The 24,261-nt window shown below is 38.3% G+C and overlaps 1 protein-coding gene across 1 annotated transcript in view; it reads right to left on the bottom strand.

Moving 5' to 3' along the window:
- The window catches only part of ephb1 (EPH receptor B1), a 174,925-nt gene that overhangs the window by 63,327 nt on the left and 87,337 nt on the right, over positions 1-24,261 (bottom strand). The window contains exon 4 of the mRNA XM_088014682.1: positions 2,694-2,849. Coding sequence (XP_087870808.1) covers positions 2,694-2,849 — 156 coding nt within the window. The remainder of the gene's footprint in view (positions 1-2,693; positions 2,850-24,261) is intronic.

The following is a 24,261-nucleotide window of genomic DNA, read 5'->3' as shown; positions in this document are numbered from 1 at the left end:
CATGCTAGAACTGGCTGACCTTTCCTCACTGCGCTCATATGTACAAAACAATTCTTTCCTCTCACCGAGACTCATAAGAAACCAGAAGCAGTGTCGGTCACCTGGGGGCTTAAAATTCAGAGAAGCGACCAGTAAGACGCAAAGAAGAATGCAAAGTTCTGTCCCAAAAGTACTTACTTTGCTAGGTAGCCTGACTAAGAATGTTTGGCTCCCTGCTGTGAGACGGAACACTTGTGGTGTGCCTACCCTAAGGCAAAGATTGAAAACAGTGCAAGACAGAGAAAAGGCAGAAAGGAGGGGCAGGGGATGCATTGGGGAGTTTGAAATGGAGCCCAGATCTGGTATATTCAGAACCCTGAAGGAAGAAGCTGGTGTAGGTGGGAGGATACACCATGAGGCCCCCTGCTGCGAGAGCCAGGGATTGGGCAATCCATCAGCAAGCTAATCAAGCTGATTTGGAGCATACAGGGACCCGGGCTTCAGATGCTGGTGAGAAGCACTTAAGCTACAGCTTCTGCTCCTATATACTGGTCTGATTTAAGCTACTCTGGCAGCGCTCTTATCAGGACCCACAGTATTAAAGAGATTCTTACTAGGATGATCTCACTGGCCCCCCTGCTGTGCTGCAAGGCACCCACAGCAAATCAGGCTCAGCTGTTATAGTAAGCTGAACCCTTCAAAGGAAGCTGTGATTTCGCTGGGAACTTCAGGGTTTTTTGCTACACCTGTATATTTTTAAAATCAAGACATTAGAAGAAAAAAAAAAAAAACATCCTGAAACAGTATTGAAATGACTATTTAATTTATTAAGGGGGAAAATCTATTCTAACCAGCATGCCATTATATAAAAAATATATAAAAACAATAAATAAAACAATAAATAAACATATTTCAATGTCAGTAGTCACACAAAGGTTTACCACCAGACCTAGAATTACGTAAATGGACAAACTGTCTGACAACATAAAGTAAAAACATCTCTAAAAGTAGAACACTATGCCACCAACTAAAACACAGATGATAAACATAATCTTTGATATGTATCACTCTGGCAATGGTTACAAAATCCCTTGTAACTCTTTGCAGTGAGCCCTTTTCCATAAATGGAGAAAACATTAAAAAAAAAAAAGTATTTGTGAGGACCTGTTCCTCCCATCATCATTACAAGAACGCTTCGACAGGTCATCCAGGAGTTCACAAAAGACAACATTTAAAACTCAGCAGGTCTCACTTTCCTCAGCTAGGGTCAAAGGTCATAATTAACAGCAAGAGTCCACATCAATGAGAGTTTCAAGCAAAAGAAAAAAATGCTGTTGATCTAAAATAACAGAAATGAATGTCCCATATTTGCAAAAAAAAAAATAAAAAAAAGTAAAACAACAGAAACAAAACATAAGACAAGACCTGCTCAGTCTTGAAGAACCATAACAACAGATCAAATGATATCTAGTATGTGGAATACTTAAATATGCAGATTGCTTCCCTGTTGAGTGAGGAATGAGGGGAAAGAATACAGTTAAAGAGAGAAGAATAAAACCAAGGGAGGGGATAACGTCTGACTGATTGAAATCAGAAAAAAAAAAAGTAACAGGCTGCTTAGGCCATGGGGATTTGTTCCAGATAGACTGTGGGGAGCCCTTGTGGAAATTGCTTAGGGAAAAATGCAAGGCCTCGAGGTAGAGGCAGATGCTATAGATGATAGAAAATTTGCAAATTTGCCACAAAAGCGTGCAGTCTGTAGGAGAGCACAGAAAACACAAGATGAAAGATAAATATCTTCCCGCTGCAACATCCAAAACCAAAAGGTGTTGATGGCAACAGATCCCATCATGCTGCACTGTGATATCTCTGCAGCTTTAAGACAATCGGTGAATTTATGGACACATACAAAGCAAAACTGTAACTAGAAAATATGCTTACTAGCTGTAAAGGCTATGTATCTGCCCAACCCTTTGGAAAAAATAATATGACCCTGAGCCCATTCTTGAAGCCAATTAGCCAAATCTTTGTTAATAAATCAGGAATTAATTAACAGATAACCAGCCAGCTAATGCCACAAGGTCTGCTCTACAAATGAGAAAAATACAATTTATATACTCCCCAGTGTCAGTAAATGAAAAAAGGAAAGTAAGCAAACTTTTTGGAGGTCTTCTCCTGTGTAACTCTGTGTCAACAGGGACAGCAGGAAAGCTTAGCATATTGCTTTTACATCATATTAAGATAAGCACGATGCTGTGTAAGGCCTTATTGGATCTCCAGCGGATAACGGCAGGACAGTGTTGAAGCTTCGCAGCATCTGCCTGAGTAATTAGGACTTCAGGGGATGATAACAGACAAACAAAAAAGAACAACAGAAAAAAAATGGGAGAGGAAGAAAAAAAAGACAACTGCAGGGAAACAGAAAAAGCTCATTGGCACAGTGATGGAGATGTCAGCAATGCAAACCTCCCCTTATGTGATTATTACAGCCATACTGGAAAGCCGGTCTGGGACTTAGATACAAACTAATTTAAATGCAGGAGCATGTGCAGGCTTGACGATAGTAAGATTGTAGCTGGCCAGCTTTTTTTTTATTTATTTTTTTTAATATATCATTGTCAAACCTAACCTTTCAAAACAGAAGCATATCAAGTTATTATCCTTGTGTCAAAGTGAACGAGCAAAACATGCAACATCCTGTATGCCATACTCACTGGTGCAGGGTTCATCCGGTTGATCAGCGTCGCCACGGTAGTAGCCATTGCGGCAAACACAGATAGTGGCAGCCTCAGCTGTGGATCGGCTGTTGGAAGGGCACTGCAGACAAAGGCTTGGACCCTGGGTTGATTTGAAAGTACCCGGTGGGCATGCTGTGACAAGAAAAAAACAACAAAACAAAAATGTAATGTCAGAAAACAAACGAAGGGGAAAAATTAATCACCCAAACACTAACAGAATGGGGCAAACAAAGAAGACAGTGTGAAATTAATAACAATCCAAGCTGAAATGTACTCCTGCTGGCTCTATCTAGCTTCTCAATAATAATCGCCGTGATGTAAGGAATTATGCGGTAGAGATTTGACAGGTACGGGGTTTTATGTTGAACATTAGATTTACAATTATTAGGTATTTTGTGTTGGACATTGTTATATTTTTTACTGTAAATGTTAGGTTTGTACATTATTATCATGTTTTTTTTTTTTTTTTAAGTTATGCTGAGAAACCGAAATCAGAACATTTACCCCAATTTTACACTGCTTGTGTCTCCACTCCGCTCCACCATGGAATGAACTCCACTATAAATATGCAGCCATTATAGTCAATGAGGGCATTTAGACTGTTGAGTGACAACTTTGTGCACATCACCTTTGCACCGCCATCCATTAGAACTGAACATATTTTTACTGGACACCAGAGCAGTTGTGGATTCGAACTTCAAAGATCCAACAGGAAATTCATGAATTCATGAGCAACCTATTCACCAAGACAGACTACATGTGCTCAAGATACTAGCTATATTCGTACACATATGTTGTCAACATGTATTGTTTATGGCTATGCATATAAACAAAACGTGTATTTAATTCTGAAACCACTTAAGTCAAGTTCTTTGGCTCAAGTTGCAGTTTGAACGTAAGTCAAGACAGACAAAGGGAGAAAACAATGGATGGAAAAAGATTCATTTTGAAAGTTGAGAACTACAGTGACCAAAATCCATCATTTTTATCACTGGCTTGATCAAGCAATCTCATTTCCCACACATATTTATCTGTGCATTTCTGGGATTCACAATGTGGGGGGAGTCACATAACATTTTGATCAGGAGAATCAGGAATATCTCTATTCTGCTGGCAAAGTGCACAGCAGAGAGGGGACTCAGTAACAAGTAAGGAAAACAAAAAATCAAATCTTTGAAAATGTTAGTAAATGCACTAACCACAAATCTTACTGAACCACAACACTCTTTGCTATGGAGGCTGTTGCTGTGAGACAAATAATCAGTGCATTTTGTTTTCAGAAATATTGAAAGAGGATCCACAAAATCTGTAAGTAGCTATTTAAAATCAAAATATATTAAATGAACATCTGACAATAAGATTAGCAACCGTAACTACGCAGATGATACACAGCTCAATCATGATCCGTGTTTCTGTGTATTTATTTTAAAGTTTTTCTGTGTTCAGTTTCTGTCCTGAGTCTCTGTTGTCTCTGCGTCTTCCCCGTTGATTGCTTCCCAGGTGTGTCTAGTTACCTGTGTGTATTTAAGTCCACCTGTTGTCTCTGTCTCTTGTCGGGTCCTCGTCTACTGTCGTCTTTGTCAGCGTCAGTCTGTCCGTCGTCACAGTAGAACTGGTTAACCATCAGCTCTTGTTTTCAGTCTTCTGTGTATCAGTGCTACCGGTAATTAGCTGTGTGTGCTATTCTCTCTGCCGTGCCGCCTGTATTGGACTGTTTGAGCTTCATCATTAAATTCATCATCATCATCTGGGTCTCAGCGTTCATCCTCACCACCACAACCATACAAATCATGACAAGCTCTACATTATAATGTCCCAGGTGACTACAAACCCTTCCAAGCACTAAAACCGATGCTTAGAACAAATCAGCATGTGGATGTGCCACAACGCTCTCCAGCTGATCAGAAATCCCCTCCCCCCCCCCAAAAAAAAAACAAAACTGATCTTTAGACCAAAAGAGTAATCATCAGGAGTCTGCTTCAGTTATTACAGCTGGAAACTACTGATGAGGCCCAAAGTCTGGGTCTAGTGATGGACTCAGGCCTAAACCTTAAAACAAATATAGAGACAATTACAAAGTTGGCCTTTAATCACCAAATGAACATTTCTAGGACTAAAGGTCTATGTCCCAGTAAGAGTTGGAGAAACTCACCCATGTGTTCCTCTTTAGTTGCATTAATTACTGCAACACTGTCTTTATAAGTCAGCCTAACATGTCAATCAGTCAACCACAGCTGGTTGAGAACACTGCCGCTCGCATTCTCATTAAAACTAGGAAATCAGAGCACAATGCCCCAGTTCGAAAGTCCTTACTACAGGAATGTATATAAATGACTGAATGGCTTAGCACCAAAATACATTGTCGACTTGTTGTCCTTGTATCAACCTTCCAGATCACCCATTCAAGACTACTGATTATAGTTCTCAAAGGAATATGAGAATCAACAAAATTTGGTCAAAGATTTGTAGAAGTTGGCTACAAAACATCGATCGGTGCATCTCTACTCTAAGCTATGCAAGAACTTATTTCACAAAATACTTAACTTACATGAGTAATCACTTTAAAAGCCCTCGCTTACTACATTTAAGAACTCCAGATCACAACTGATTTGATTCACCATGCAAGAATTCAAAGGGTATATGTCAAATAGTGTTTGACATATACTCTATTTGTTTAGCCCTAACCCAAATGTGTTATGTTAAAAAACTGAAATCCCCCATACACGCAAGCATTTTTCATTCTGAATATATTAAGAAACATTTTTTAAAAACTGATGCACAGAGGGAAACTGTTTTTTTTTTTTTTTATCACCTTGTCCAGTGGCACTCCCACACGGGAACATACATGGCCAAGCAGCAGTCAAATTTTGGATAGAGTTCATACATTCTTGGCGACAGCTGTGCGAAAATTCACTCTGCGGTTTAACCAAGACTTCAAACATTCAGTTAGAGTGATAGCATTACCTTTAATACCACAAAGAGTGAGACTACTTCAGCAGTCTCAGTGGCACCAATTTGTCAGAGTTGCAGCGAGGTGTCGGAGTCCTACATTTTAAAGGCTGTGGTGGAGGACAAAGATTATTGTGGCTGATATCGGTGCCCCTAAGTGAAGGCAATAACCTAATCCATTTACTCTTGCGCCTCAAAAGGATACAAAGCTGAGGAGATTCTGTGCAGTGTGGAAGGGTTTAATGACTATAATAACTATGATAAACGTCTGGTATTTTAGCAAGCTTACTGCTGGGGGTGGAAGCTGTGGTATAGCTGCACTCTTAAGGGGGGAAGGGTTATAAATTTAATGGGACAAGGCTGATTGATTGCAACAGCTTGACTGTAGATGTAGGGTATGCTCATACTGTGTAAAAACAATTTTTATTCCTTTTTATAGCACTTAGGCAGTAAAAGGGAGAATTAGTCAGAGAAATATGAACGCACCCGCGATAAGAAAACAAGAGAAAAAAGTTTTGAGATTTACCGACAAGGACAGAGTAAGGTACTACCCCGCGGTAAGTGTTTCAGGCACTAAAAGCTAAGACTTAATAAATAAGTACTGAATTTGCTTGCAACAAAATGATTACATTGTCTATGAGTAAGAGCCTTTTAGCTTGATATGAAGAGCTTTTAATGGTCACAATGAAAAGGAGCTGGTCCATTTCCTCTGCACTGACTGGTCAAATAGAGGGAAACAGCATTTAATGTGAGGGAATCTTTTTAATTCATTATCCAGTTCTTTTGCGTGTTGTAATTAAAATCTGTTCTGCTTAATTTAAATGTTATAATGGGCTGTTTAAGCTTAAAGGTTCTGGTCTACCTCATATAAAGGCTGATACCTGGTCTTATGAATCCTTTCCTCAAACGATTGAAAAACCCTCCCTGGCTTTTGCTGATAGAGATACAGAAAGAAATCCTGCTGAAACAGAGAAAAATAGCATGCAAACATAACTGAAAAGGCTATCTCTCTAGAGGATGCTTTTCAGTCTGCTTTGCTGTGCCTGACAGGCACACCAGAGGCTAACTGACTGACTTACTGTCTAGTCACACAACACTGTTAAAAAAAAAAAAAACAGTTACACAACTACATTTATTAGCGTTATTTAAACAGATAGAGTTCATTGAAACCTGGGAACTTGATTTCCATACAATATAGTATTGTGAGAGCCAAAATAAAATCACTGAAAGATCAAATAAAAACAGAAAACTCTAACAAAAAAGTATGGAAAATCAGGTAATGTGAGGCTTACTCTGTTGTCAACCTTTGGTAGTTTGTTCCAATTTGATGGAACATTGTAATTTTTCCCCCCAAAACTATACAAACTGAAGGAACACTAAATGTAATCAACTCTGAGAAACATTTTATTTTTTAAAAAAGAAATTGTTTAAGAAACAAATAGAAATGTACTTAAAGATATGACTTTTATTAAACAATAAATATAATTTTAGAAATTTGTTAAAACTGTCACTGTGGTGTAACAGCATGGTATGAGACAGATACAAAATTTGCAAGTAAAAAGCACAGATTTTGCAATAGCAACAGAGCAAACTCCAGAAATGCATCACTCTTGGTCAATGAGCCACAAGGAACACTGTCAATCATGCCTGTGTATGCACTGCTAATGGCAAAGAAACAAGTTACTTTCACATGAAAACCTTTTTTATCCACTGTCTTCATTGGGCATGCAAATTAGCTTGAGCATTCGTGGGAGAAGCTGTAGCATAGCATAGAGCAAGGGAACGGGTGTGAGCAGCACATACACAAGCATGATTGACAGTGGTAAGACATTTTCACAGATTATCTGTCTCATACTATACTTTCATGACACAGTGACAGTATTAGTGATAAAGTTGGAAAAAAAAAATATGAAAGCTACATAAGTCAGTCAGTTAGTGATTTCCAAAGGAAAACATACCAATGCAACAACACACATGTGGACGGTAAAAAGCTGTAACCTAAAAGGTTTAAAATTCAATAGCATGTCTGTCTGTGATTGATCTCAATGTACTCTGACTTATTTAGTGTCTGGTTACACAACACTGTTAGTAGGCAGTAGGCTCATTGTGCAGCAAGATACCTTTTTCCCACTAAGTGAAAAACATGATTTACTGCCATAATAAAATCTCAGTTAATAGAGTTGTTCAATGTGGAACTTAAAAGGAAAGTTGTGATTAACTAAAATACCAAAAGATCTATCGTAAGATAAAGCAGCGGGGGCATCCTGTGTAGACAAAACAGGAGCAAGAAGTGCGGACATTTTTTTTTTTTTTTGTATAACAATAACTCGACCTTAGTTTTTGTTTTAAAGTCTCTACTACCAATTTCAATTGGAACAAGTGTAACTGATTAGTGTTAAATCCAGCCAGCAGACAATCAAACACCAGGGAGACTGTACAATAATCACTGAGATAGAGAAACAAATCTTTATCATTCTGACCCATATTAGCAATAGCAAAAAAATAAATAATAAAAAAATAGCAATAGCAAAACAACTGGCCCTAGTACTTTACTTTGAAGGACAACTTTTATCACATTTAGATGCTAAGAAGAATACTACTCAGTATGCACAATGCTTATGATCAAAAAGATTTAAATCTGGGCTCAGAGGTCTGTATCTGAAAGCTTCTGGCATAAGACGTCTTATTGTTAAATACAATGTATACATTTGACATGCGATTCCTCCAGAGATTTTTTCAAACATATAGCTTGAAGAAATAAAAATTGATTTTTAAACAGTTTCTGGTTTGTCTGACACTAAGATAGAAGGGGCGAATATCTCAAGATCGAAAAGTACATGAAAGAGATACAAACCAAATTGCATGACCTGACTACAATGGTCATAAAAACCAGATCAGGGGACAGACCCCCTTATGGAGAGAAATGTTATGTCTAGACAGGGCTTGTAAGGGCAACGTAAAAGCAAAACTGTGTCTGTAAGTGTGAGCGGGGCTCCCGTTTCATGTGGGAGAGGAGGTCCGCAAACTCTGTTGACTTTTACCGGATTTTACATGTGATAGGATAAGGCTCCTCGTACTACAAGCATACTGGGACTCTGTAAAAGTGCTCCCTTCCCATATGTGGAAGCGCAACCCAGCTGCAGGGACATTTTATAAGGCAATAAGTTCTGACACCATCCAACGTTACAAGACAATAAAAGCACAGATCAAAAATTACTTTCCAGCACAGGCAGTGGAGGAAACCTATGTGTTATCATTTCTGATCCACTACCATATGCAGATGGTCATCTCACAGAATGCACCAAGAAACATTCACATGTGCTGAATTGGCTCTTGTGGTTAACAGATCCCTGTGAGTTGTTCACTGTGAGCTTAATGGAGTGTGAGCAGAATGTGTACATTAGGTTCTGCCCTCCGGTTGTGTGTTTACATTCAAACTGCAGCTTCCCTGGACACTCATAAATGGGTAAAAGTGAAGAGAAAGGCAGAAGAGCCTGTGCTGAATCAGCTCTCTGAGCTAGCAGTGCTGCAAATGAGCTTCAAAGCAAACTCCGTATGAGGAGAAAAGAATGTACACACTCTCATGCTCATGTACACATACTCGACTAAACATACACATCCTAAAGCCCAGAGAAAACAACAGCAGTACTACAACGGCAGTGACAGCAAGGAATGGTGATTTACAGAGCAGCAAATTTTGTCACTGTTGACCCCCATTAAACGAGAGTGCATCACATTTTCCAGCATTTGATTACTTTGTGTTCAACAGAACCTGAGATAATTTAAGGCCTATCCTTCAGAAAGTAGGGACGCTGTGATCAGCATAACAGGAAGGGAGATAAGTGACAGCCAGGCAAAAGCAAACAGGCAGCCACACACATATGTTTGTGCAAACATTTTAGAGACAGCAGAAGATTAATGTTTGGGTAGATTATAAATCCTACCTTGGAGCTGAAGCTTCTTCTCTAATTGAAACATAATATGCACATGGATCCAAACATTAAACTCATTAATTAACTGCTTACTGATCTGCCACTGCGTGGAAAAAAAGAAAGAAAGAAAGAAAGAAAGAAAGAAAGAAAGAGAGACAGGCATGGACAAGGAGAGAAAGGTAGACAGTGTTATTCATGTTTGCAAACCCCTAAAATAATTTTGTTTTAAAGGTTGGCAGAACTGGGAACGGTATCATTACGCTATGCTTCACTGTATTGGGAACTAAGCCCAAATTCTTCTCCCTTGATTTGTGCACATTCAGATTAGAGGAGACCAGGAGTTTCTGTGCCAAAGCAAAAAGATCCATCAATCATCAAATGAGTTAGGTTTTATGGACAACAGGGGACTGAACATTTGCTCAGCAAGTAATTAGTCTCCCCAATGGGAGGATAACCTGCAACTGAACTGGATGCATGTAGGAGCAAAACTTTTACTCCTCTAAGGCAGCCCCAACAGGATTTTATTCTTCTTCTCTGCCTTGACATGTTTCAGAACTAATCCTTCCCCCACCTTTCCTCCCAGTCTCACTTTGATCCTGATTGACAGGTTTGAATCTGCTTCGTTTGGCTGTCTTTCTCTCTATCTATCCTTCTGTCTGGCACACTGTACTACTGACAGAGACACCGCATCAGTGAATCTCCACCCGTTCCCCAACAGTCGCACAATGATGTCAAAGCAAGTCTGACCAAAAGACATGGCAGACAGCAGATCTTCATTGCACACCAGCATATAAGCTGTGCACTTCTACATCTAATGAAAAGGTAAATGTTTATAAAGTAGAAGTACTTGTATAAACTGCTTGTAGTGAAGGTTTTAATCACTAATCCAAGTATTTGGAGTACAGCAGCAACTGTGACCACTATTAAACGGAAAGAATATGGAACAACTGTAAACATTTTTGCTTTCTCCTCTTTCCCAAAGGTGGCATAAAATACAGCCAGTAAAACCAATATGGACAAAACCTAGTTCTAGATTTGGAACTACAGAAATCAGAGGGCTGACGTCATATGCCTCATATCCACTGAGTGGCACGGAATGTATGAGTGGAGTTTGATACATCCACATTGCACCATTAAATATCAAAATATCAAATAATGATTTGAAAGTTCTGCTTTTACAAAGTAGTGCATCATTGCACTGACTCATCACTGCATTTAGCCTTTAAAATAAATGATCTGCAAGCTCTGGAGAGCAAATGATCAATATCTCCGCTGTGTTTATAATGCAATGCACACTGCAGGTAATGCATCAAGCACATGTAGGGACTCTGCCACTGTGTCATGTGTGTCATGTGAAGTGCGCATGTTTTGAAGTCACAGTTTAAGATGTAGCATTAATTAAAATTGGTAGGTTAAGCATTTTATCAGAATGTCAAGCAAGCATCCCCTGCCGTGTGCAAGATAAAATTGAAAAGTGGAAGCAAGTCACTGCAGAAGGTCAGTCCAAATATGAGCTTAGAAACTAAACCTTTTAAGAGTTATAGCTTGCAAAGTCCTCTCCAGGCTTTTCTGTTGCCTCATGCTGTCGGTTATTTATGAGATTTCTAACCAATATAATTTTTTTGGCAACAAACAAAGAAATTCAATCAAAAAATTTGCAGCAAATGCTTTGGAGAGGTAGTAAAGTATGTCCCATTATGTTGTAGCTTGGGTTTTTGTAAATGTTAAATGGTCTGTGCTTGTATAATGCTTTATCAAGTCCAGAGAGCCCATTCACCCATTCATGCACAAATTCACATGCTAATTTGTAACAACGGACAATTTTATTGCAATCAAATGTCGACTGCTACCACTAAAGTTAAAAGCATCAATTAAGCTTTTCGTACTGTTTGACATATCACATATTTCTGCCAAATGTTTCATAGGGAAGGGGTATAGGTAGCTGATCGAGGGGCACAAAATTTGAGTTAATGCCAGTGGCAGTACAACTCTTGACCTCCCCAAGGACGCTCTTAACCTCAGTTGTCATGCACACAAGGCCTGGATCACAGTGCTTGAGAGACTTTAGAATCATGAATACATCCACTCGGTGACAAACACTCAAGCAGCCAACACTATGACTGAGTCGGGACCCCAGTTGACCCTTATTTCAGTTTTATTCATCAGTCAGTCAGAAAGACAACACACTTGCATCTGCATCTGGTGGGACTGGCTGCTAAAAAAACATTCTGGTGAATTTTTGAATTTTTTTTTAGGTAAATCTAAAAATATCAATGAAGTAAAGAACCAAACATGCTGTTTGACAGAAGGGGATAACTAGCATCTAAAAACAAAAGGCAATCAGACCTGCAGACCATTAGTATTCTGCCCAGCTTCTCATTGTTCATTTTCCTTGCTCAATCCACATAATGAGCTGCTTTTTTAAACGCATGTATTGTATTTCTCCACAAGGTCATTGAAACGAACAATACAATTATTTAAAACTGAGGCGTATGTTGAAATAAAAACTTGTCAGAACCTTCAGAGAACGCCTGCAGGACCCTGAAGGTCGGGGTAAAATGCCTTTAAGGTTTATGATTTATTCATCTAGAGAAACTGAATATAGAATGGTTTTGCATGTATCTCATACATTGCCATCTCAGGTCAATGAAGATCAAATATCACAGTGAAAAGCATTGGGACTCCATTGCTTAATGGCTTACAAAAAAGGCAGATTTTTTTTTTTTTTTTTTTTTATTAGAAGGAATTCAGAGTTTGTAGTGACATCACTCAGTAAAGCTGGTCATTGTCCGGTTCCGCTATGCCCTACTCGGCACATTCCAATCTCAACAGAGAAAATGTAAGGCATATACGACGACCAGAGTGATGTTCTGAAGAATAAAGGATTGGTCAAAACAGAGCAGGGTCTCTTGTGCTCTTGTGGTTTTGTTAAGAGTGGCAACACCATAGAAGTTCCACCCACCTTACACTCCCCCTGATCATTAATCATCCGTCCATTCTGACCCTGTCAAAGCTTCTCTTTTAAGATAAGACACTCTCACACGTACAATCACCCACCCACACGCACAGGCGCACACTCGTACACACATGTTTGGTACACCTTCTCCTTTCTCCTTCCTCGCATAGACGTTCTCTCCAAACCAGCTGATACAGCTGATAACTCTGATGCTGCAAAAAACGTCCAAGAACAATAGATGACCTCGTTTGGGAATATGGAAATGTTATCTAATTATACAATTTTCCACCAAAAAGATCCCAAGTTCTTAACCAGGGCTGGTGCTAGAAAGAGTTCTTGAAAAGTTCTGTAAAAGAGACGGTTTGCCTTTCTACCATCGGAGCCAAAGCCACGTCTTATTCATTTAGTGCACGGAGACAATTTTGACACGGGAGAAAAAATAAAAATACTTACCCCATTATACCTGCGAATAGATGCCATAATACCATCCCCTTCATTTTTAAACAACCAGTGGTCCCTATAAATGCCACACAATACTGCTCAGCTAATCCTTCATCCACACCAGCAGCGCTGGAAATTGGAGATAAACACAATATTTAGAGCAAGATTTATAAAAAAACACCTGGTGATAGAATGGAGTTGGAAATAATGTTTATGGATTAGGTGAAAAATAATCAGCTGTGAGTATATTTACATATGTACGCTCTGTGGTTGAATTAAAAATAAATCATCAGACAATAAGAGACAGTCAACGGTTATTCTGACGCCGATCCAAAATGTCTTCTCACTGAAGACATTTTAAATGTTTTTATGCTGACCAGTAAAAACTGAGCTAAACTCTGGAGTTTTAAACATGGTGCATACAACCTTTTTAGTGGTTGCTGTTCCACATGAGGCTGCGCTAAGCTTCTGATGAAAATGGTTCTTTGTTTTCACTTGATCTAAGCACATGAAATTGATGCTTAGTAAGCACTAGCACCAACTTAGAACTGGACTCAGTTTAGTGGAAAAAGGTCCTTAAGTCTAGGAACTCAACATTTATAGGGTGTTGACTTCAGCCTTGACTTTTGTTTAGGACACTGAAGTCTTAAAAGTATTGGAAGACAACAGTTTATCTGTACTGTGCCATGTTATTATCAACATGTTTGGGAAAATACAACTATGTCTGACCGGTTTCAACAGAGGGCAGTGCAGCAGAAAAGAGCTGAAAACAAAAGGTAGAAATCCTCACTCCAACAAAAAAAACAGGCCTCTGTGTTATTTCAAGTTGTAGTACATACTGAAATAAAATCGTACAAATATATAAAGCTATTTAACTGCCAACAACAGGGCCTGTGACTGTTAAATGACTGGTTAAATAAGACACATTCTCTTCAAATTAGACTGTGTGAGCCTTAACAAACCAGCGAACAATTTAGAAGACAGCACACACCCCTGGGCAGGCAGTTACTATGGTAACCTCACAGCCATTTTTTTTTTTTTTTTTTTGGCCCACACTTTTCCTTTGAACAGCCGGCCAATGACAGACCAGCCGACTGGGAAAACGGGCTTATTGATAGCGCCTTTATGAGCTGTGTGTCTTCAAGTATATGTATGCATGTGCATGTGTCTGAATAAATTGAGCGTAATACCGATCAAGAGAGCTATAGAATATTTTAGCTCCGCATTGACTCTTCACATCTAAGTATTTCATTGGCTGTTAGCTGATCTGCCTGGCACACTGGCTCAGGTGTGTTTATGAATTTATAAGCAAAAGCACCGAGTATATAATTCAGACAGAATAGAGGCCAGAGCAGGACAGGGGGAGACAGCGAAGATGAGGAGGTATTTGTATTCTAGGAGCTTCCACTGCGCCAATCTATCCCTGGCTGGCAAGGTAGTAGAGAAAACCACCCTTCAAAACATATCGGCTCTCAGCAGGCAGTAACATGTGCTTGCACTACAATCTACACTGTAATCAGAACCTAACAGGGGGCTGCCAGGCTCATTGCCCACCACCAACTAACAGAGCAAGAAGGGGCAAGGAAGGCTTGATGAATGGTGAAATCAGTCAGTGGGTATGGTCTTATCGAGACAGATTTTATTCTATTTATTCACACAACAATTGCTGTTTTGATTTAATCACTTCAACTTCACTAAAGTCAACTGAAGCTGAAGCAGAAAAAAGTACTTTTTATTTGTAAACAAGATATATATATATGCAATTAATTGCTGGTGAGCAATAAATTTGTTTCTATGCCATGCCATTCTCTGTGGTTAATGTTTTTTTTTTTCAAATGCAGCGAATAAAGCCTATGTTGCAAAAAGCAATAGCTTTTTCTTTACTATCATTTGAATTTGGGAAAGACCATTAGCTTTCTCTGTCTCAGCACTTGTCCCCCTTTTTAAATGGATCTAGCTCATTTACTTTATGGCTAGATCAATTAATCTATAGTAGTTAACTGAAGACGCTCACTCTCACTTTTTTGGTGCTTTGGCCATTGCTTTGCTCAACAACATTTTTAGTCTTCAGAGCCTGTGTTTCAACTGCTAAGTCTTCTGACCCAAGTAACAAACAAATAAATACAGTGCTATCCACATTTGTTGGCACTCCTGGTACAGAGAAAATAATCCTTGCATATTTCACTTTGGAAAAATGTCGTTAGATCAACAAAAATGTTGAGTCCCCACTAATGCTCACAGTTAAATGGTGAGCAGCGGTGATCTATTTCACTTTTCATATTGTAGTATATGCGTGAAGGAAAAATACATATGGGTCCTCATCAGCCCTCATAGACAATGGTTAAAATAAATGTCATCCTGTATCATACTGTCTTTTTAAATTTAATCAGCTTTTTAAATAACCATCAAAACATGTGTATTTATTTTTAAAGTGTGGCAACCAATACTGTCACCACCAGTAAGTGGGTAAAGACCATAAATGGATGGCGACCAAAATAACAGAATTGAAAACATGAACCTGTTTGATTCATAAATGTTGATGTCTTTTAGTGCAATAAACAGCATTATTTCATGAATAATGATTCAGAAACAATTTTTTTTCAAATTGTACAACAAACAGTTGAAAAGTAAAACATGTGCACGGCAAAAACTTTGCATTAGAATAAAAAAAAAAGATCAAATCTAAATTTGGAAGAGAACTTAATTATTAAAGTTCTACTGTAATATTTAGTTCTACTGAAATAAATATAATACTATAATATTACAATTTAATGTCTGAAAGTAAGAGCTAAATAATAACTATTTTAATGAATCTGTCATATTAGTTAGTGTAGATTTAATTTTGATTTTGTAATTAAATGCTAAGACTCAGATTTTCAACAAAGTCACCTGTTTTATAATGTTAATCTGACCAGTTTTGTGTGTTCTTTTGGATAGACAGAAATCTGTTATGAACCAACAAGGCTGGCCCACTGGGTTGATACTGATCCCAGAGAGCTAATTAAGAAAATAAAAAAAGATATTTGTCCAACATGTCTGTTAGACTCAAATTTGTCCTTTTTTGCAATTCAAAACCAGGCTCTCAAGTGATTGCTGCACAGCTGGTATCTGCCGGTATACTCAGAACAAATGAAAATTAATTTGTTACTGTTCTGTTCCTTTCTGTATGCCATTTTAACATTTAACATAATAACAATTATGGCTTGAAGCACTTTTGAAACTATTTAAATAATGGAATAAATTAAAGAATAAAGTATTTAAATGTTAACTTTTGTTCCCCCCCGACATGTGGAGTTTGCTAATAAATGCCAGAAAGTGGTAAGATAAAGGTAAAATCAGTAAAATGTATCCACTTGGCAGTTTGCTATGTTCATGTAACCAAACTCAATTATGCTATCGTGTATTTAATCTGAATACGCATCTTATGTATATTGCTAGATCTCCCTATGGAGAAAAAAACTAATTTAGGCTGGTTGTAGCCGTGACCTCATTCTTTTGGTCACGACCCAAAGCTCGTGACCAAAGGATGATGAGAGTAGGAATGTAGATTGACCAGTAAATTGAGAGCTTTGCTTTTTGACTCAGCTCTCTCCTCACCATGACAAACTGGGACAGTCCAACGTGTTTCAAAATGTCCTGTCTGAGACATACCCATAATCGCCAGTTTGGCAGATGTAGCTCAGAAATATTTTGTGAACACCGGGTAATGCGACAATAATGGACATGTCAAAGAGAAAGAAATATTGTTGCAGTATACTATAGATTTCTGAGAATTCTGATTGCGGACTTCAATTATCATAAAAAACACAAATATATCACGACCATTAAAAACAAACAAAAAAGGGCATATTCTTCTACCTGCACAGGTTGTTGCTCTTACACCTAATGGTGAGTGATGATGAAATGTTCTCCATCAAAAGAAAAAAAAAAGCGCAAATTATATGGGAAGCGTGGGTGTTTAAAGTAACTGAACTGAGGGCAATATAGAGAAAGGCAAACACAGAGAGATGGAAAGCAGGAGCAAAACAAAGTGAGAATGCATTCGAAAGTACGTCTTGTCACTCAAATTGTTGGTGTCAGATTCCCACAATATGTGTGCTGTCTGTGATTCAGCCATTTCTCATTGCATACTTTGTGAGGGCTGTCATTTCAAGCCTAGCAAGAGGCAAATGAGAATGGAAAAAAAAAATAGGCTGGTTAATGAACTGTATTTAAAGCAACTTTTCTATCCGTATTAGCCAATGTGGGCCGATCCATCCATGATCCTGAGTGGGAGTGCTTTCATGCATTCTAAAACAACACTTTTGTTGACATAACCAGGCAAGACCAGAAAATCTTAATGGATGAATGACATGAATAGAGATGTCATTCCTACACTGCAAAAGCAGATGGATGTCTTAAACAAATATTTCCGAGGATTGCGTGAATGAGTAGAGGCCGACTCCATTTCCTGGCACGCAACGCTCCTGCATCTGTGAGATTCTCTTACGGTGACCAGACCCACCGCACATCTATGCCGGTGTCGTATTTACATCTGACTGACCTCTTCAAAACCTTATCAGTGAGCTGTATCTCCCTCTAGACAAACACATGCAGACAAACACACGGTAATGGTGTGGATGATAACGGACTGCGGCCCCATCCCACCTGTCCAAATCTGGACAGAGCTGACCTTTATCACATAGTCAATATGCCAAAGGTATGAAACAGGCACACACATGTTGCGTACAGAATGCATGTTTGTGTGTGCTATTGGGACCTCTGTGCCCTTATGCATTCCTGGATTGATGGAGATAGAAAGCCATTCAATAGGATGAGAGTGGATGACAGACAGCCATGGGGAGCAGCTGATGAAAGACCAGAACTAGACTTTAAAAAGAAGCAGGTGTATAGATTTATGAAAGATATGACATGAATACCAATATAAGGCACTGCTAACTCCAGTGCCTGATGATCATTTTTATCCCAGTCTATGAAAGACTTTTTGTTATGTAGCTGCAGAGAATTAAACTCTTAATAAAAGAGCAACCCTCCAAAACTGGAAAAAAGGTCACATAATAGATCCCCGCCCTGGCGCAAACAAACACCCAAACAAACTGCTTTGGATTATGGGACATTGTTTCCTTCAATAAATATAATTTAAAAAAAATTACAGTTTAAATAAACTATTTGGTCCTTCTGAATGAGATTATGATTCTGAATGAGCCGTAAGACGTGTAAGCCAACTAATTTGTCCAATTTACGCTGTATCTTAATAGACTCGTATTATCAAAGTACTGTTGCACCTTACAGTTGTTGATCAATTGTGAATGTGAATATTTTGTATTTTAAAATATTAACAAGTTAAGTGCTATGCATTAGTTATAATATTTCATGTCTCAACAAAACTTAATCAGAAATTCCAGTTTCATCATACTGGGTGGAAAACAAGTGTGGGTTTCTAACATGTGTTACCATCACAAAGTTTAACATATAAAAGCTTGTGGAGTTTGACCATAAACTGTCCCGGTAAACAATCACAGATATCTGAAAATGACTGTAATTATACTGCAGTTATTTCAGCAGTTTCAGAAGCGTGCAATTTGCTGATGCTGTCAGCAAATTAACCAAGCACAGCATGGTTTTATCCTATGCTGTGCTGGGATAAAACAAAATTAAAGAAAAGGTCTGGATTGTTCATATTTGACATAAAGATCAATAATAAACTATTAATTAAACACACTGGTGCAAAAATATATTTATTTAAATGTGTGGATGTTTGTAGACAGCTAAAAGTGACACAAAAGGGTAGTGAACTGGCGTCTTATGTGCATACGCACATACAAAAACTACATGCAAGATTATGAGCCATTGTCCATGCACACACCTGTCTATTCACTTTAGATTTTTTTTTAATAAGTGTAGTTTCACGAAAGACCTCTCCACAAGTATCCACCAATTTGTTTAGTAAAATGAATGTGCATGACACGTACAAAAAAAAAACAGGAAAGGTTTGAGGACAAATGAATGCACTGTTCATCATAACACACACACACACACACGCACGCACACACACACACACACACACGCACACACACACACACACACACACACCTACCTTTAAAACAGCTTCCATGGGCAGGACATATTGGATTAAGAGTGATTTTTTTTTGGCTCCTTCTCAGAGGTGCTAGATTAAATGCCATTCCCACTTTACTACAGATGGCTTGAAAATAAATCATACTATCCATACACACCCGTAAGAAAATACACACCCTTGCGTACATACTGTGTAGTCTCAAGCAGACATGCAAGCAAACAGACATAAATACACAGAAATTTCACAATGGGAGATATATAACATGTTGGTGTACCCGAACACTAAAGCACCTGTACGGTTCAGTGCGTCTGCTCTTTGTATTTCAATCACTGAATCGATGGTTCTAAATTGATTGTAGCTGAGCAGGGGCCAGAGATGTTCCCCCTGGCTCGGTGCCCTAGCCCTCTATTGATTAGATCTGAGAGAGCCAATTGCTTTCACACTGGATTAAGGTGTTCTGGGGCAGCGAGCACATAAAAAAAAAGAATAAATAAATAAATAAATAAATAAATAAATAAATAAAGAGAAACATATAAGGAAGAAAAAGAAGAACGGGCCTGAGAGATACATGTCCAAACCACTAACACCAAGCAGACAATATTATTTTCTCAACATCCAGTCTCAAAATGGGTCTCATATTTGATAACGATGTAAATGTATTCGCCTACACAGACCAGCTGTAAATATCATTTCCACATGCATTAGTAGGATGCTTGCATGAGTTCTTCAAAAATTCACATAGAAATACTTTTGTGTTGCAGTCTTTTGTATGAGGGGGAATAACACTGATCAAAAAGGTGTAGTTTACTTGACAAAGACGTTAAGAAAAAGTATAATTTTCATACCATCACCATCAAAAGTATTGCAATGTAAACCATCGTTATAACCTGACTTACAAACTGGAATAAATTAAAGTTGAAGTATGAAAGATGGATCAGTGTTTCTTTGTCTCAAGGCAACTTCTTTCCTATTTTTTTTAAACTATTATTATTATTTTCAGTCAGATTTAAATTCCTCCACGTCTGCCACATTTGTATTCCTCTGGGAGCGGTGTTATGCAGGGCATCTTTTCAACATCCCAACAGTCTTCTTTTCCATTCAGCAATAATCTGATTCTAATGGGGATTATGTATGCAAGAAAGTAAAGGAAGAGACTGGAGTTTAGAAGAGTCTGCACCTACTGCCTCAAGACAGGGCCTTTTGACTGGCCAAGTTTCATGCTCTTAAACAATTTCCAAAATGAAGGGGCGTCCAATTCAGATTAAGCGCTTATGAAAATGTAGTGCGCATAAGGACAGCCGATGAGGACCCAGGTCACAAGAGTCAGGGAGAACACCCCTCAGTCTGAGAGCTTCTTAAGGAATTTCTTGGGGAGCCGCAGTCCTATTTACAGGGCATTAGGGAGCGTTAGGGCCTCACAGTGACTTTGCCACACAGGCAAGCTTAGTATGCATTTGGTTAATACCTCTATTGTCACAGTCCCTCTGTGACTGCTCTCCTAGCACAACACTGGAGAATAGAACAGTGGAAAATAGGGAATTGAAGAGGCAAAAAAAGATTAGATAGAACTCGAAACAAAGGCAAAAAGAAATAGGATTTACTGGCCCATTCATGATGGAAAGCTTGTGAATCTTACACACAAAGGTAAAAGTGTAAGTGCACCTGCACTGGTGTTAATTGTGTGAGTTCTGTTTATGGGAGTCTCAAGAGTATTTGTAAATGCAATCAACTTTGTGTCAGTGAAAATGTTCAATGGGCCTAAAGGTCAAACAACCAAATGATGGGTCAACCATTTTAAGTAGTAAAAAAAAAGTTATTAAGGAAGTCAGTGAGAAAGATGGGTAGATAGAGAGGAAAAGAAGGAAATTGAGTATCTTACGTATTGTACAAGAATGTGTGTGTGTTTTTTTTTTTGTCTTTTTGTCCCTATCTCTCTTTGCGTTCATTCCCCAAAGGGTCTTATTATGCTTCGTACTGGCTCCAACACAAAGCAGTGTCTTTCTATCTCAGCCCTTTCAGCTCCCCAGGAGAACATTCCAGACACAGCAAATCCATTTGTTTGTCAGCTATAGCCAGACTAATCAGATATCATTCTCTCTCAAAAGAGTAACACAGTGTAAAGTGGGCTAGTGCTCTACTTATGTTTGACCAGAGCCAAGATAAATCACATTTTTTCCCCCAGACACTTTGTATGTGTAAGCACTATGCACAGACTTCTGAAAAATCATTTAAGAGGTCAAAACTATTAAGAGATTTATCTTTAAAAAATGTGTAGGTAATGTTTTTGCCTAGGGCACTATACTGTTTTTACATCGCTGAAATGGTTAAGAAAAAATGGCCATATACATTTTTTTTATCTTCTTTGTATCGCATGTTAGTATGGACCATGTATCTTTTCTATATGATAAAGAAGAAATTTGTGATCATTGTTGTGTCATGATATGTTTACTACATCAGAAATTGGCCAGAAAAGATGGTTCAGTCTCAGCATTTATAAGTCTTGAACATATGAATGACTGAAACAGACATGACTGGGCTCAGTGCTTCCTCTACTAATAACACACTGAGACTTTTTTTTTTTTTTTAAATAAAAACAATAGCAGTTGATTTCCTACCTAGAGTTTAGAGAAACGGTGAAAAGCCCAATGAATGAGGAATCTCTGTAGGGAAAAAAAGAGCTTGTGAAATGGAAAAAAACAAAATCCATAATTCTTATTTGACAGATTCCATTTGTTATTGTATAGAACCAGATAACCATAAACCGTAAAGAAAAGAATGCATCTGTATTTATTCACATTTAAATAAATGTGAATGGGTTTCACAATCATCTAACTACTGCCACAATGTCCTAAGAATACCTGTTGAGAGCCAAAACGGTCTGTAAGAAAGAATGATTTCAGCAGGCAGTGGTTAACTAATGACATTATACTTAATTTCTGGGAGCCATTGAGCCAAATCAGTATGAACAATTGAGTTCTGTATGCATGTACAAGACTGTTCTTAGTTATCTAATTCTTCAACACTGGCATGCTACATGAAAGCCACCATCACTATACTATTGCGCTGCCTTTGTAACCACCAAGCAAGGTGAGCAACAGTGGTATAATGATGGTGTCTATTTTGTAGCATTATAGCAGAAGCTCTGTGTGAAAATGACAGTGGTAAGGCTTCTCTCAGGCAGTACATGGTGATCAATAACCTTTCCCTTAGACTTCAGAGAGTCTTTGTCTTAAATAAGACTTTTCTTCTGGTTTCTGCAAAACCACATGACTCAGTGCTGAAAAATACAGACTGAGTTAACCATCAATGAAAACATGTAATTACACACAGACGATGACATAGTGAAATGCAGATTATGGGAGGTGTCTAATTGCTGGATAATTGCATATTGTGGAGGCTGTGGGGACGTGTTTGATATGACCTTCCAGTTATAGGGAGCTGAGATGGTTTAGGATAATGCCTGGTGTCATAACATAAATTACACAGACTTCATTTTTCACATAAGTTTAATCAGGGACACTTAGGGAGCATTTACTGAGGAACTCTAATGTGGTTTGCTTCAAGTGTGCAAGGATTATAGCAAACATGATTAGGTTATGAAATTGGACATGCAAAGTTTAGCCAGAGGTGATGGGAACTGTGTGTGGGTGCAGATACACATGCACATGGCAACAGCAGGCTTGCCACAGAAGAAAATTAAAATATTTAGAGAGCTTAGATGCTGCTTTGATTTCAAACAATGATACACACTACACAAAACTGCAAGACTGAACATTTGAGTTAAAAGCTGGCTTAAGAAAGAACAAAAAAAAAGCATGCCAGAAAGAAAAGAACAATCTCATTAAAACATCTAAAACAAATAGATGTTTGGAAAAGAGGATCAATGCTACCTTTTGGAAAATCCCTGATATTCTAAAAGAAGTCAAAAGTGCAGCAGGTTTTCCTATTGTTTCTTTTTTCTTGGACCAAAACTATATCCAGATTTCAGTATTATGTTTTTTTAATAGAGTAATGGTCTTGCTATTACCAACTATAACACACAATGTTCACAGTTTATTTGCTTTTTATGCATTCCCATTACTTACTTCACACATTCAATACTTCAACATTATTATACAGTACAACTAACGTAATTTGTGGACTAATTATTCTTGATTTCTTTGTATATGTACATTACTTGTACAGAATACATTTAAAGCACATGGAAATATCAAACTGGAATAAACATTGACATGTTTAACACCTATTTTAGACCCAAGTTGATCTTTGTTTAGTCAGATTCCTTGCATGTTGCTTTCAAATGTTTTGTTGTCTAACTGCCTCTGCAGGTGTCAGGAGCAGGAGTATTTTGGGAAAAGCGTAATAATTACAATTCAATTCCCATTATCTCACTATCCACATGTACCACAGGATAACCTTGACTAACTTATATATATTATAGCAAACCCTCCATGAAGGGATAGGAGCTTTCTCTAGAATTGAAATGTGTCCTTCTAGACATGGCTGTTTTATTAGCAGGACATTGATGAGAAAATGACTCAACAAAAAGGAGCAAAAGAAAAAATAGACTATGTTTGTACTTCCTACATGAAGATAGAAACCTGTGAAGAGGTTTACCATCTCTCCTGATTACAACCTGTGGAAACGTATTCCAAAGAATCTACCCGGTCTGACATTTCACTTTACAAGTAACTTCTGTGAAACTTCTAAAATTTTTAAAAGAATTTTAGTTGCAATGTGTTTTAAATATGTGCAATCTTAATTCAAAAGCATCAAGTGAGCAATGCGCTAAATGGGAGTCAAGGCCAGTGGAAGGGGGTGAAAGGGAACCCCTCGCAATGAAAGGCTTTTGTTTTGTTCTAGCAAAGGTTCACGTAGGCAATTTATGCAGGGCTCCAGCCATCTGGTGAATGTTTGGGGTCCTTTGTCTCGCTGTGCACTGTCCTGTTTCTGGCCGACCTTAAAACCCCAGAGCCCACCCCGGAGTGGGAACGAGAGAGAAGAGTCTAACATTGTACCACGAGGAATACGTCTTAAGCAAGTAAAGAGAAAAGACAGGGGTTTGGCTAAATAGACTGGAGGAGATGTCAGGTCAAAGTGGCATCTCTTAGAAAAACGAAAAAAAAAGTGCTGTGACTGAGGAGAAGGCAAAGTGAGAGATGACAAGAGGAGGCTTGGAAAAAATAC

The sequence above is a fragment of the Poecilia mexicana genome, unplaced genomic scaffold (genome assembly GCF_051168715.1).
Source record: "Poecilia mexicana isolate PSO_F unplaced genomic scaffold, ASM5116871v1 scaffold_17, whole genome shotgun sequence".
NCBI classification, from domain to species: domain Eukaryota; kingdom Metazoa; phylum Chordata; class Actinopteri; order Cyprinodontiformes; family Poeciliidae; genus Poecilia; species Poecilia mexicana.
Note: the sequence above shows the minus strand (reverse complement) of the source record. Positions and strands in the feature narration are given on the sequence as shown.